The sequence below is a fragment of the Oncorhynchus keta genome, chromosome 1, assembly GCF_023373465.1.
Source record: "Oncorhynchus keta strain PuntledgeMale-10-30-2019 chromosome 1, Oket_V2, whole genome shotgun sequence".
Lineage (NCBI taxonomy): Eukaryota > Metazoa > Chordata > Actinopteri > Salmoniformes > Salmonidae > Oncorhynchus > Oncorhynchus keta.
The window spans coordinates 62169689-62184933 of record NC_068421.1 but is presented as its reverse complement, the minus strand read 5'-3'; the positions used below and the strand labels follow the sequence as shown (position 1 = coordinate 62184933).

General features: G+C 48.9%; 2 protein-coding genes across 3 annotated transcripts in view; both read left to right on the top strand.

Moving 5' to 3' along the window:
- colgalt2b (collagen beta(1-O)galactosyltransferase 2b) overlaps window positions 1-11742 on the top strand; it is a 55190-nt gene extending 43448 nt beyond the window's left edge. Inside the window, exons 8-12 of one of the 2 annotated variants that reach the window (XM_052457342.1) lie at window positions 4436-4542; window positions 4701-4833; window positions 4952-5079; window positions 5183-5389; window positions 10301-11742. In XM_052457342.1, coding sequence (XP_052313302.1) covers window positions 4436-4542; window positions 4701-4833; window positions 4952-5079; window positions 5183-5389; window positions 10301-10580 — 855 coding nt within the window. In that variant the 3' untranslated portion in view covers window positions 10581-11742. Of the gene's footprint in view, window positions 1-4435; window positions 4543-4700; window positions 4834-4951; window positions 5080-5182; window positions 6496-10300 lie in introns of those variants that run through there. The other variant, XM_035780644.2, reaches the window with a different exon arrangement.
- Window positions 11743-14537: 2795 nt separating this feature from the next.
- The window catches only part of rgl1 (ral guanine nucleotide dissociation stimulator-like 1), a 48502-nt gene continuing 47794 nt past the window's right edge, over window positions 14538-15245 (top strand). The window contains exon 1 of the mRNA XM_035780630.1: window positions 14538-14579. Coding sequence (XP_035636523.1) covers window positions 14553-14579 — 27 coding nt within the window. The 5' untranslated portion in view covers window positions 14538-14552. The remainder of the gene's footprint in view (window positions 14580-15245) is intronic.

Here is a 15245-nt window from a genome sequence, read left to right as displayed (position 1 = left end):
GTCAACAGCCTCTCCCTTATCCCCTGTGGGAATGTAGATGTGCCCAGGTCAACAGGCGCTCCCTTATCCCCTGTGGGAATGTAGATATGTCCAGGTCAACAGCCGCTCCCTTATCCCCTGTGGAAATGTAGATATGTCCAGGTCAACAGCCTCTCCCTTATCCCCTGTGGGAATGTAGATATGCCCAGGTCAACAGCCGCTCCCTTATCCCCTGTGGGAATGTAGATGTGCCCAGGTCAACAGGCGCTCCCTTATCCCCTGTGGGAATGTAGATATGTCCAGGTCAACAGCCGCTCCCTTATCCCCTGTGGAAATGTAGATATGTCCAGGTCAACAGCCACTCCCTTATCCCCTGTGGGAATGTAGATATGCCCAGGTCAACAGCCGCTCCCTTATCCCCTGTGGGAATGTAGATGTGCCCAGGTCAACAGCCGCTCCCTTATCCCCTGTGGGAATGTAGATGTGCCCAGGTCAACAGCCTCTCCCTTATCCCCTGTGGGAATGTAGATGTGCCCAGGTCAACAGCCTCTCCCTTATCCCCTGTGGGAATGTAGATGTGCCCAGGTCAACAGCCGCTCCCTTATCCCCTGTGGGAATGTAGATGTGCCCAGGTCAACAGGCGCTCCCTTATCCCCTGTGGGAATATAGATATGTCCAGGTCAACAGCCTCTCCCTTATCCCCTGTGGGAATGTAGATGTGTCCAGGTCAACAGCCGCTCCCTTATCCCCTGTGGAAATGTAGATATGTCCAGGTCAACAGCCTCTCCCTTATCCCCTGTGGGAATGTAGATGTGCCCAGGTCAACAGCCGCTCCCTTATCCCCTGTGGGAATGTAGATGTGCCCAGGTCAACAGGCGCTCCCTTATCCCCTGTGGGAATGTAGATATGTCCAGGTCAACAGCCTCTCCCTTATTCCCTGTGGGAATGTAGATATGTCCAGGTCAACAGCCTCTCCCTTATCCCCTGTGGTGATTGTAGATGTGCCCAGGTCAACAGGCGCTCCCTTATCCCCTGTGAGAATGTAGATATGTCCAGGTCAACAGCCTCTCCCTTATCCCCTGTGGGAATGTAGATGTGCCCAGGTCAACAGCCTCTCCCTTATCCCCTGTGGGAATGTAGATGTGCCCAGGTCAACAGGCGCTCCCTTATCCCCTGTGGGAATGTAGATATGTCCAGGTCAACAGCCGCTCCCTTATCCCCTGTGGAAATGTAGATATGTCCAGGTCAACAGCCACTCCCTTATCCCCTGTGGGAATGTAGATATGCCCAGGTCAACAGCCGCTCCCTTATCCCCTGTGGGAATGTAGATGTGCCCAGGTCAACAGCCACTCACTCCTTATCCCCTGTGGGAATGTAGATATTCCCAGGTCAACAGCCTCTCCCTTATCCCCTGTGGGAATGTAGATGTGCCCAGGTCAACAGCCACTCCCTTATCCCCTGTGGGAATGTAGATATGCCCAGGTCAACAGCCGCTCCCTTATCCCCTGTGGGAATGTAGATGTGTCCAGGTCAACAGCCGCTCCCTTATCCCCTGTGGGAATGTAGATATGTCCAGGTCAACAGCCTCTCCCTTATCCCCTGTGGGAATGTAGATGTGTCCAGGTCAACAGCCGCTCCCTTATCCCCTGTGGAAATGTAGATATGTCCAGGTCAACAGCCTCTCCCTTATCCCCTGTGGGAATGTAGATGTGCCCAGGTCAACAGCCTCTCCCTTATCCCCTGTGGGAATGTAGATATGTCCAGGTCAACAGCCTCTCCCTTATCCCCTGTGGGAATGTAGATGTGCCCAGGTCAACAGCCTCTCCCTTATCCCCTGTGGAAATGTAGATGTGCCCAGGTCAACAGCCTCTCCCTTATCCCCTGTGAGAATGTAGATGTGCCCAGGTCAACAGCCTCTCCCTTATCCCCTGTGGGAATGTAGATATGTCCAGGTCAACAGCCTCTCCCTTATTCCCTTTGGGAATGTAGATATGTCCAGGTCAACAGCCTCTCCCTTATCCCCTGTGGTGATTGTAGATGTGCCCAGGTCAACAGGCGCTCCCTTATCCCCTGTGAGAATGTAGATATGTCCAGGTCAACAGCCTCTCCCTTATCCCCTGTGGGAATGTAGATGTGCCCAGGTCAACAGCCTCTCCCTTATCCCCTGTGGGAATGTAGATGTGCCCAGGTCAACAGGCGCTCCCTTATCCCCTGTGGGAATGTAGATGTGCCCAGGTCAACAGCCTCTCCCTTATCCCCTGTGGGAATGTAGATGTGCCCAGGTCAACAGGCGCTCCCGTATCCCCTGTGGGAATGTAGATGTGCTCAGGAGGATAGGTAGTGGCTGCGGGTTCCCTCTCCAGAGCCTGGTAAATGTCCGTATCTCTTCCCAGACCACAGGGGATATGATTCAAGAGACATGGCAGGTCCTCCGCATTCGGGTGCCCAGTCCGTGATTTTCATTCTCGACCATGCGATGGTGGGGTTATGGCATTGGAGCCATGGGAGGCCGAGGATGATCTTGTGAACTGGAGCACTAATTGTTAGAAAGGAATGTTCTCCTGATGTGTGTGTAATGGTTCCGGATCATATTGATCAGTTATCCAGGGCTTGAACAAGAAACAGATAGGAGAGTGGGTATGAGGTGATGTTGAGAGAGGAGGCAAGGGTCTGGTCAATAAAGTTCCCCACAGCACTGGAATCCACTAGCACTGTAGATTGACACAAGGGTCTGGCAGAAAATGATAAAGATGGGAATACACACAGCTGCCCCAGGAGGTAGAAGATTACATGACTGTCTCTCTACTCTCGTGGATCCCGAGTTCGGACATAACGGACACTGCTGAAGCTGCTGCCCTCCTTGACCACAATAGGGACAGAGCCCCAGCTGTTTCCATCTACGTCGTTCAGCCACAGGGAGGCGTGTGACCCCTACTTCCATGGGTTCAGAATCTGATACAGAGTGGTCACTGAGGGAGGGAGAGAACTGACGAGGGTACCGATGCTCCCAATGTAGGTTGTCCAGACAGATGGCCATCGCAATGAGTACGTCCAAGGAGAGGTTGTCATCTTCACATGCCAGTTCCGTCTGGACCTCCTCTCCTCTCTGAATAGCGTACAGAGCGCCGGCTCATTCCATCCGTTGGCTGCTGCTACAGTCCGGAAGGTGAGGGCGTACTCTGCAGCGGTCTGGTCATCCTGACATAGTTGGAATAGGCGCTCACTCCCCTCTCTACCCTCCGGTGGATGATCGAAGATGCCTCTGAACAGAGCCATGATCCCTTTATAGGAATCCAGCTCCTCCTCTCCTCGACAGCCGTAGCTCACTCCAACGCCCGCCCAGTCAGCAGAGAAATAACCGTGGCATCTTTGGACCTTTCAGTGGTTGGGGTTCCCATCTGTTTCGCAAAATAGAGGGAGCACTAGAATAGGGAGCCACGGCATTTAGATGGGGGTTCCGTCTTATCTATCTGGGAGGGACAGAAGGGCATCGCTGACCTGGGCGGACTGTTACATGGACTGGTGTGCTGGGTCGACTGGTGGCAGAGTATCCTCCACTAATTGAAGGCAATGCGTCTCTGGTATGTTTGAGACATTGAAGACTGAAGCACATCTTCCATAGCCTTCCCCAGTTGCACCAGCTGGTCGTGGTGTTGACGAAGTAGGTATCCCTGTTCATCAACCATTTGGGAGATGTCCTGATTTCCTGCTGCTTCCATTTGTTGAGGCAGTATTCTGTATCGTAGACGCTGGTACTCGGGAAGCAAGTGCAGGTGGTGAGTTTAATAATAAACGGAACATGGCACAATACAAGAAACAAGAGTAGCGTACAGACATGAAACACATAGTCAATACTGCCTGGGGAATGAACCTATGGGAGTTCCAGATAAAGGGGAGGTAATGAGTGAGGTAATGGAATCCAGGTGTGCCTCATGATGAAGCGCAGGTATGCATAATGATTGATGCCAGGTGTGCGTAATGATGGTTGCCAGGACCGGTGGTTAGTAAATCAGTGACGTTGAGCGCCGGAGGGGAGGAGTGGGTGTAGACGTGACACCAGGCCACTCTTGAACGTCTGAAACCAGATGGAAAGTATGTAGAAATGATAATGGAACTACAAATGTTCAAATAGCGGACCCTTTTTCTGGCCCACAAATTGCTTTTGAAAAACAAATCGTTCTGAAAGAATTCTCTGCATCCCTTCACTTCATTCTGAGATCCCAATGTGGCCCTCGAGCCTAATTTATTGCCCACCGCTGGTTTAGAGGAACTATTTATATTGATGTGACATTTATTTCTCACCCTGCTTTTATTGCTCTTACTTCCTGTTCCTTCATCCATTACCCCTGTGTCTCTCCCCTTTTTTCCAACTCTACTTTCCTACTCTGATTACTCCCCCTCTTCCTCCTGATTGCTCACTCCTTCTCTCCCCCTTCCTTCCCTCCTTTCGTTTCAGATATTCCTGATTAATCTGAAACGTCGTCTGGACAGGAGACAGAGGATGTTGAGCACCATGACCTCTTTGGGTCTGCAGGCCACCATCACTGACGCAGTGGACGGCAAGTAGGTCTCTCTCTCTCACACACACGCACACACACACACACAGGACTGCATAGCTGCATGGGACACTATGGTTTAAATTAGTTCTCTATTCATCGATCACAATCCCTCTCTTTCTCTCTCTCTCTCTCTCTCTCTCACTCTCCTTCTCTCTCTCTCAGGGCTCTGAACTCTTCTCAGCTGCAGGCATTGGGTATAGAGATGATTCCAGGTTATCAGGACCCGTACTCTGGCCGTGTTCTAACCAGAGGAGAGATAGGCTGCTTCCTCAGCCACCACTCCACCTGGGTACAGGTACGCTGAACTAACCATACTGTCCTTACGATAGATGGATGCAGATCCCCTATCCTCTCAGTGGTTGTGTCCTCTTGCGGATTTGTGACCTCAGACCTATTCTCTGTGCTGTTGTCAGATGGCGGAGCGTGGTCTTTCCAAGGTGCTAGTGCTGGAGGATGACGTGCGCTTTGAGCCCAGGTTTAAGAGGCGAATGATGACCATCATAGAGGAAGTAGAGAAGGCCCAGCTGGACTGGGATCTCATGTAAGAAATAAGTCTACAAGTAGCATTGTTATGATGTGTAATTCTACATTTTGGGCTTATGTATAATTCATTCCATCTATCGTTCTCTCTCTCTCTCCTGCAGCTATGTTGGGCGTAAGCGTATGCAGGTGCACCAACCGGAGCGTTCGGTGGAAGGGGTTAATAACCTGGTGGAGGCTGACTACTCTTATTGGACGCTGGGCTATGCCCTGTCAGCGCAGGGTGCCAGGAAGCTGCTGGCTGCTCAGGCCTTCAGCAAGATGCTACCTGTCGATGAGTTCCTCCCTGTCATGTTCAACAAACACCCCAAGTAAGTGACTGGCTGACTGCACTGACACAGACGGAGACAGATAGGGGGTCAGACAGGGGGACGGACAGACAGGGAACGGACAGGAGAACCGACGGGGACAGACAGAGGGACAGGGTAGTGCATAGAAAGACTGCTAGAGACAGAAAGACAAACAGACTCGTATTGAGATACCATCTGCATGAAGGACAGACTTATTTTAGCATCTACATTTATAACAGCATTTACTGTATATTGTATGCAGAGGAGTGCAGAAACAAACACAGAGAGGATGCAGACAGACTTACGTTTTGACAGTCAAAGTCAGACAGACAAACACAGAGACTAGAAACAGACTAGACGACCAATCAGAACAAAAATGAAATGTGACGCACAGTAATGCATACATAGGCAAAAATACATGTGTCTATATAGCCTGCTGTTTTAGAGGTACACCAGCATGCCCCCGTCTTCCTCTTCTTTCTCCCTCATTCATTCTCTTCAACACCTTTCCCCACGCCATCTCTCTCTTGCCTCCTCCTTTTCTCTTCCTCTCTCTCGCTCTCTATTCATCTCTGTCTCCCCCCCTCTCTCTCCTGTATGGAGTGGGTCCCTTACCCTCGTAGGACACACAATGGTTCCCTATCTGTCTGCTTCCTCCTGGGGAAATCCTGCTCTACCCCTCTCTCCACCTCTTAGCCCCATCTGTCTCTGACACCCTGTCCTCTGCCTCTCCTTGCTCCCCTGCCCCTTTTCTCTCTCACCTCTCTCCTAACCCTCTCCGCCCTTCCCACTCCCCCTCTTTTTCCCTCAGTCTTCCTACCCCTCGTTGCATTTTCCCCTCTGTCCTCCCCTCTCTTCCCGTCTCTCTTCTTTTCCCTCTCTCTTTCCCTCACTCCGGCTCTCGGAGGAATGTGGGTCCGGAATGGTTCTTCCTGCTACTGGTGCGAGGGACAGGATTCCCATTGATCCAGAGCTGAGCATGGGGGTGGGGAGAGATGGACAGTGAGAGACTGTGTGTGTGTGTGTGTGTGTGTGTGTGTGTGTGTGTGTGTGTGTGTGTGTGTGTGTGTGTGTGTGTGTGTGTGTGTGTGTGTGTGTGTGTGTGTGTGTGTGTGTGTGTGTGTGTGTGTGTGTGTGTGTGTGTGTGAAATAAAATAAAATTCAATAAAATCTACTTTTATTTGTCACATGCTTCGTAAACAGGGCCCATCCCAACAATGTAGAGAAAAATATATAAAAAATAATAACACAACAAATAAATACACAATGAGTAATGAATGATAACTTGGCTATGTACACAAGGTACCAGTACCGAGTCGATGTGGAGTGGTATGAGGTAATTGAGGTAGCTATGTACTTTACATATACAGTGGGGACTCAAATCCTGCAGTGCCAGATGTGTCCCCCTGCTTAAGCCAGTACATGTCCAGGCCCGTCTGAAGTTTGCTAGAGAGCATTTGGATGATCCAGAAGAAGATTGGGAGAATGTCATATGGTCCGATGAAACCAAAATATAACTTTTTGGTAAAAACTCAACTCGTCGTGTTTGGAGGACAAAGAATGCTGAGTTGCATCCAAAGAACACCATACCTACTGTGAAGCATGGGGGTGGAAACATCATGCTTTGGGGCTGTTTTTCTGCAAAGGGACCAGGACGACTGATCCGTGTAAAGGAAAGAATGAATGGGGCCATGTATCGTGAGATTTTGTGTGAAAACCTCCTTCCATCAGCAAGGGCATTGAAGATGAAACGTGGCTGGGTCTTTCAGAATGACAATGATCCCAAACACACCGCCCGGGCATCGAAGGAGTGGCTTTGTAAGAAGCATTTCAAGGTCCTGGAGTGGCCTAGCCAGTCTCCAGATCTCAACCCCATAGAAAATATTTGGAGGGAGTTGAAAGTCTGTGTTGCCCAGCAACAGCCCCAAAACATCACTGCTCTAGAGGAGATCTGCATGGAGGAATGGGCCAAAATACCAGCAACAGTGTGTGAAAACCTTGTGAAGACTTACAGAAAACGTTTGACCTCTGTCATTGCCAACAAAGGGTATATAACAAAGTATTGAGATAAACTTTTGTTATTGACCAAATTCTTATTTTCCACCATAATTTGCAAATACATTCATAAAAAATCATACAATGTGATTTTCTGGATTTTCTTTTCTCATTTTGTCTGTCATAGTTGAAGTGTACCTATGATGAAAATTACAGGCCTCTCTCATCTTTTTAAGTGGGAGAACTTGCACAATTGGTGGCTGACTGTAGGTATGGGTAAAGTGATATGGGTAAAGTGATTAGGCAATAGAACAGATAATAAACAGTAGCATCAGTGTATGTGATGAATAAAAAGGGTCATCACATATGTCAATGCAGATTGTACGGGTAGCAATTTGGTTAACTTATGTCTTGGGGATAGAAGCTGTTCAGGGTCCTGTTGGTTCCAGACTTGGTGCATCGGTACCGCTTGCCGTGAGGTAGCAGAGAGAACAGTCTGTGTCTTGGGTGGCTGGAGTCTTTGACAATTGCGAGGGCCTTCCTCTGACACTGCCTGATATAGAGGTCCTGAATGGCAGGGAGTTAGGCCCCAGTGATGTACTGGATCATACGCACTACCCTCTGTAACGCCTTGCGGTCGGATGCCATTGTCATACCAAGTGGGGATGCAGCCAGTCAAGATGCTCTTAATGGTGCAGCTAATTAATCTCTCAGCACTACTGACCTCTCTATATGGTGTGTGTGTGTGTATCTGTCTGTGTATCCGTGTGTGTGCGTGTCTGAATATGAATGACTATGTAAATACAGACCACAGCGTGTGTTTGTGTGTGTGTGAGAGAGAGCACAGGAGAGGGAAAGAGAAGGAGTGCTATGTAAACACACAGTCAGCAATGTGTGTAGTTGGTAAACGTAGGTTGTGTAATATGTGTGGGAAATTTCAATATGTGAGTATCTGAGAGAGAGAGAGCGAGCGAGAAAGAGAGAGCTAAGTCTGGAGAGAGTGAATGAGTGTGAAAGTGGGTCAGGGATGCCCTGCAGTTTCTCCTCTCCTCTGCCTTCTCTGTGCTGACGCTGGGAGAATTAAACACTCAGACTAAGTCTCTCTCAGGGTTCACCTCCCTGGGCAGAAATTCAGGCATTAGGTTACACTCTCTTTGAGTGCTGACACTTAAATGGCCACAGGGGTGGGGGGGGAGGCTGACCTCCACCAGCTGACCTCTGCCTGACAGGGCCTGACTGATTGAAGTGGACGTGTCACTCCTCTCCCCTCTCTGCACCCCTACCACTCTCTGACTCACTTAGACTCACTTTTGTTTTTTAGTTTTTTAAATGTACCTTTATTTAACCAGGTAGGCCAGTTGAGAACAAGTTCTCATTTACAACTGTGGCACCCCCATAGAGACTGCCAGAGGTCCGGACAACAGGCCCTCCGATTTGACACACTGACCTCTATCTGAGAAGTAGTTAGTGAACCAGGCGAGGCAGTCATTACAGAAACCAAGGCTGTTGAGTCTGCCGATAAGAATACGGTGATTGACAGAGTCAAAAGCCTTGGCCAGGTCGATGAAGACGGCTGCACAGTACTGTCTTTTATCAATGGCGGTTATGATATCGTTTAGGACCTTGAGCGTGGCTGAGGTGCACCCGTGACCAGCTCGGAAACCAGTTGCTGCGGGGAGTGCAGAGCTGGTGCAGAGCTGTTGGCCGGGTTTGGGGTAGCCAGGTGGAAAGCATGGCCAGCCGTAGAGAAATGCTTTTTGAAATTCTCGATAATCATGGATTTATCAGTGGTGACAGTGTTTCCTAGTCTCAGTGCAGTAGGCAGCTGGGAGGAGGTACTCTTATTCTCCATGGACTTTAGTGTCCCAAAACCTTTTGGAATTAGTGCTGCAGCATGCAAACTTCTGTTTGAAAAAGCTAGCCTTTGCTTTCCTGTATGATTGTGTGTATTGGTTCCTGACTTCCCTGAAAAGTTGCATATCACTGGGACTATTCGAAGCTAGTGCAGTCGGCCACAGAGTGTTCTTGTGCTGGTCAAGGGCAGTCAGGTCTGGAGTGAACCAAGGGCAGTCAGGTCTGGAGTGAACCAAGGGCAGTCAGGTCTGGAGTGAACCAAGGGCAGTCAGGTCTGGAGTGAACCAAGGGCAGTCAGGTCTGGAGTGAACCAAGGGCAGTCAGGTCTGGAGTGAACCAAGGGCAGTCAGGTCTGGAGTGAACCAAGGGCAGTCAGGTCTGGAGTGAACCAAGGGCAGTCAGGTCTGGAGTGAACCAAGGGCAGTCAGGTCTGGAGTGAACCAAGGGCAGTCAGGTCTGGAGTGAACCAGGGGCAGTCAGGTCTGGAGTGAACCAAGGGCAGTCAGGTCTGGAGTGAACCAGGGGCAGTCAGGTCTGGAGTGAACCAGGGGCAGTCAGGTCTGGAGTGAACCAGGGGCAGTCAGGTCTGGAGTGAACCAGGGGCAGTCAGGTCTGGAGTGAACCAGGGGCAGTCAGGTCTGGAGTGAACCAGGGGCAGTCAGGTCTGGAGTGAACCAAGGGCAGTCAGGTCTGGAGTGAACCAAGGGCAGTCAGGTCTGGAGTGAACCAGGGGCAGTCAGGTCTGGAGTGAACCAAGGGCAGTCAGGTCTGGAGTGAACCAGGGGCAGTCAGGTCTGGAGTGAACCAAGGGCAGTCAGGTCTGGAGTGAACCAGGGGCTATATGTCTGTTCTTAGTTCTATATTTTGATTATGACATGTTAAAGTGTTTTTTCAAGATACTGGAATAATCCGTCTATCACTCTGTGTCTCTGCCAGCTTCCATGATCAACTTTGACCAGGTGGTGCTGAATTACCATATATAAGCCTCTCCTTTCTGTACTCCTGTATCATTCTGCATGGTGCACGAAATGCACTTTGATGACAGATTACTATGTCTTCCTCCCTCCTTCTTCTCTCCGTCAGTTCTGACTTCATGTCTCACTTTGAGCCTCGGGACCTGAAGGCCTTCTCTGTGGAGCCCCTCCTCCTGTACCCCACCCACTACACGGGCGAGCCGGGCTACGTGAGTGACACGGAGACCTCCACCATCTGGGACGACGAGGCCACCGCCACCGACTGGGACCGCCTGCACCAGCACGCCAGGAAGACAGAGCAGCAAGGCCGCATCCACACCGTGGCTCAGAACAGTGTGACGGGAGACTCACCTCCGCCTGCCGCCCGCTCCACACGCGATGAACTCTGAGAAGGAAGAGAGAGAGACTTGTAGACGTGCTTTTGCACGGACACACACAAGGACATACACATTCACACACTCATGTGCATGCACGCATGCAACTGTGTCACCTCAGGTCTGATAGCAGTGTGGGTTCTGGAGGGGTATCTCACGGTTCTATTACTTCTGTCAGGCCTGATAGCAGTGTGGTTTCTGGAGGGGTATATCATGGTTTTAATTCTTCTGTCAGGAAAGATAGCAGTGTGGGTTCTGGAGGGGTATCTCATGGTTTAATTCTTCTGTCAGGCCTGATAGCAGTGTGGGTTCTGGAGGGGTATATCATGGTTTTAATTCTTCTGTCAGGCCTGGGGATGAGGGCCTTGGTTTGTGTCTTTCTGACCATGTCAGGAGACCCTTTGACATTTTTGGTAGTTTTTTTCACAGAAGGGAAAGGGGGAAGAAGACAGGATAAGATTTTGTTGAAGCAGACAATTTGGGCTTTTGTGAATGTAAATTGTTACATCAGATATATTCTCTCTCTCTCTCTCTCTCTCTCTCTCTCTCTCTCTCTCTCTCTCTCTCTCTCTCTCTCTCTCTCTCTCTCTCTCTCTCTCTCTCTCTCTCTCTCTCTCTCTCTCTCTCTCTCTCTCTCTCTCACACACACACAACTTGATACACAGTCAACTACTCTGCTCAGTGCGTTTTCTCATTGGCTATCTGCTGTCTACTAGCATATTAGCAGGCTGAGATGTGAATCCCATTGGATGCCTGATGAGGGGTGGAGTGGTCTGTGCACTGAGAAAGTGGGCCCAGGACCTCAGATGTATTTATTCCCCTTGTGCTCTACAGTCTGATGCACACGTGCACACACACCAAACACATACACACACACACACACACCCCAAACACATACACACACACACAGTCAGAGAGAGACCTTGAAGAGACTCAGAGAGAAGGACTGGGGGGACCTGAACACCCACACCATGCAGGGACGATGTGAGAGAGACAGAGACTGGACGACCTGAGACTGCAACATGTGGAAGACAGATATTGCTGTTTGCAGTACAGAGATAAAACTCACAAACCAATGTTTATTGTATTGTTAAAAAAGGATGATTATTGTAATTTAAAAATAACATGTGGTTTATGGGCAGCCCAGGGAATAAAGGAATCTTACAGCTGTCTGAAATGACTGTGTGTGTGTGTGTGTGTGTGTGTGCATGCAGGCTGGTGTTTGTGTTTTTCCATGATCGCAAGTATACCCAGGAGTGCTGTCAGTTGCTATGATGTCATATCACTGTCATTACCAGACACACTCAACACATGTACATACACACTCATACACACATGCATGAGCGCACACACACACACACACACACACACTGTCACAATCATTTGCCATTTGATTCTTTGTAAGAAGCAGGTCAGGACAGAGATGATGGAGGACAGTGTTCCCCTGAGATAGTCAGCCTGTGAACCTGTAGATACTGTTGTAGCACTTAGCAGACTGGCCCTGTTACACACAGATCAGACTACACTCATCTGGCTTTACACTGAGCTGAGCTCAACCTGGCCTTTCATCTAACTGCAATGGTGGTGCTACAAATCTGTGTTTTCATTCACTCTGCAGTTTGTTTGTTTGATTCGGCCATATCTCCTGCTATCATCTCTGTTATGGCTACAGGGTTTGAAACGACTCTGGTGTAAGGTTTTGGCCGTGTATTGCTGTTATTTCAATTTTATCACTAACCTAAACTACTGCACTGTTCCCACGACCTTGTCATGTCGACCTTACTGTCTGTAGCATAGACACAGCTTTGGTCGACGGCAACATTTCACTCAAGAACACGACTCATGTACAGTAAATCCCATTTAGCTTCTGGCCACAGTTTTTCGGGCCCCAGTCATAGTCAAAGCATGTGCACTGTATGCATGTACAGGTAGACACTCCGCTCAGTATTCAGTACACTGTGTTCTATCCCATGGTGTGCACCGTGGTCAGGTTATAGGAAATTCCTCTCTGGGTTTTACTGTTCCCGTCCGTAGAATCAGTCATTGAGGCTCAGACCTGCATGGGGAACAGAGGAAGGGAGAGAGAGAAGAGGAGAAACTGTCCAGAACAGAGGATTTTACGAGACACGTGAGTTCCATAAAGAGACAGGCAGGTTGGATATGGAGAAGTCTGCCTCTGAGCCCTGAATACCTCTACTGCTGGACAGGAGGATGATAAGGAGGAGGCCACAGTAACCTACAGCACCAAATCAGAACCACACCTCTAACCATACGCGAACAGTAGCTAGCTATTATAAGAGCCCAGTGTGGTGTTTGTTTGCCTGAGTGACATAGTCCCTGAGTCTCAATCTCCTTCTGTTGAAATAGAAAGAGAGGCAATGTCGCCACCTGCTGGTCATGAGCAGGTGTTGAATTTGGAATTCAGGAGGAGCCCCATTTGACAGGTTAGAGTTAGGGTTGAGCCATGTTGACTGTTATCCGCCATGTCTCTCCACACTTTCCTCTTGTCCTATGTCCACACCCTGGCTCAACTCTACCCCTAACCCTGGTTTATAAGTCCAGAGGGGGTGTAGCATATGGCCAATATACAACGGCTAAGGGCTGTTCTTATGGATACTGTTAGCTGTGGTATATCGCCCATATACCACAAACCTCTGACGTGCCTTATTGCTATTATTAACTGGTTACCAACATAATTAGAGCAGTAAAAACGTTTTTTTTTTGTTGTCATACCCATGGTATACGGTCTGATATACTACGTCTTTCAGCCAATCAGCATTCAAGGCTGGAAACACCCACTTTATAATGTACTTTTGATCCTACTTTTTATCTGGCTGTGAGTGATAATGCAAATTTCATTGATTAGAGTTATTACCTGAACGCAAAGGACAACCAGCCAGAGGAAACCGATGGTACAGAAGGGGAATGTCTGACTAAATCAACAACGGCTTGGCTCATTTAGTAGGAGTCCCCTTTTCATTCAATGACCAATGACCATAGAGTACAAGGTTGAATTCTGTTTATTAAAATACTTTGGTTCACTCTCAAGCTGTAGAGTAATAAAGTGCTGTCAGGCAGCACACGTGAAGATACTCATCCCAAAGACACAGGAACACACGCACACACACATTTTTTATTTTTAGCTTTATTTTACTAGGCAAGTCAAAGAAGAACAAATTCATATTTACAATGACGGCCTGGGAACAGTGGGTTAACTGCCTGTTCAGGGGCAGAACGACAGCTTTATACCTTGTCAGCTTGGGGATTCAAACTTGAAACCTTTCGGTTACTAGTCCAACGCTCTAACCACTAGGCTACCCTGCCGCCCCACACACACGCACGCACGCACGCACACAAACACAAACATAAACACAAACACATACACATACACATACACATACACATACACACATACACACATACACATACACATACACACATACACATACACATGAACACATACACACACACGCACACGCGCACACACGCGCCCGCGCACACACGCGCGCGCACATGCACGCACATACACAAACACAAACACACACACATACACACATACACATACACATGCACATACACATACACATACACATACACGCAGATAGATGGCCACGTAAGATAGAGAGGTGCAGAGCGGCACTGCAGCTGTTAGTGTGAGTCAGTAGTTCAGCACTGCAGCTGGAGAGGGAGCACGACGGGAGAGATAGTGTGTGATTGCTGTACTGTGTGTTAGTGTGTACGTATGTGAGTGTGAAAGCAAGAGATAAAGCTGGGGCCGAGTGGTTCTGATTTGCTGCTGCTGCTGGACAGAGGCTGAGGCATCGTGGAGATGAATGTGTCAAACGACAGTAGACGACAGAACAGACACATGACGGAGAGCGAGAAAATGAAGAGAGCATATCTTTAAGAGATTTCCCTCCATCTTTCTCTCTCTTTTTCTGTCCTCCTCCTCTATGCAGCAGAGCAGACGATGCTAGTGTCTCTCTAATGGAGGGATTCTGCACCCGCACTCAGGTAGGAAATACTGCTGACCTCACACACTGAGTTATTACCTTTCTCTGTGCATCACTTCATTCCTATTTTGTTTAATATCCCCACCAAATGACTTCATAGTTTAGTTTGGAGTGGGCAGGGTATGGTTGTAATGAGATTGGTAGATTTGAAATATTAATGTGTTCAGCTTTATAAATAATATGTTTGTATGGGGAGTTGGAGAACTGGCCTGTCTGCTTTTCTACATACTTGAGCTGCATTTGTTTGTACATATATGAGGGTGTGTGTGCAGTATGCGCACATGTACAGTACTTTAGGGGGGTGGCAGGGGGAGTGCAGAGAGTGTTAAAGTACACCTAATATCAATTTGCTCAGATGAAGTCTGCAATATTCATCAGTCCCAGTCTGTTCTGGCACATGCTTTCCCCTGTTCTCCTCGTTTCGCCCTTTCCACTTCTCTCTACTCTGTCACTTCCCTTCCTTTCTTTCTCTCTCTTTCTATTTGTTTCCCCTGTGCTGCATCCCACCCGCCCCTCTCTCTTTCTCTCTCTCTCTCGCTCTCTCTCTCTCTCTCTCTTTGTTTGTCCGGCTAGCTATGCAGTGCTGAGCTAGGCTGGGTAGGGATGGGTCTGTGTAGTATTCTCCAGTGTGCTCCAGGACCCTGTGCCCCTCTGAGCATCCGACTCA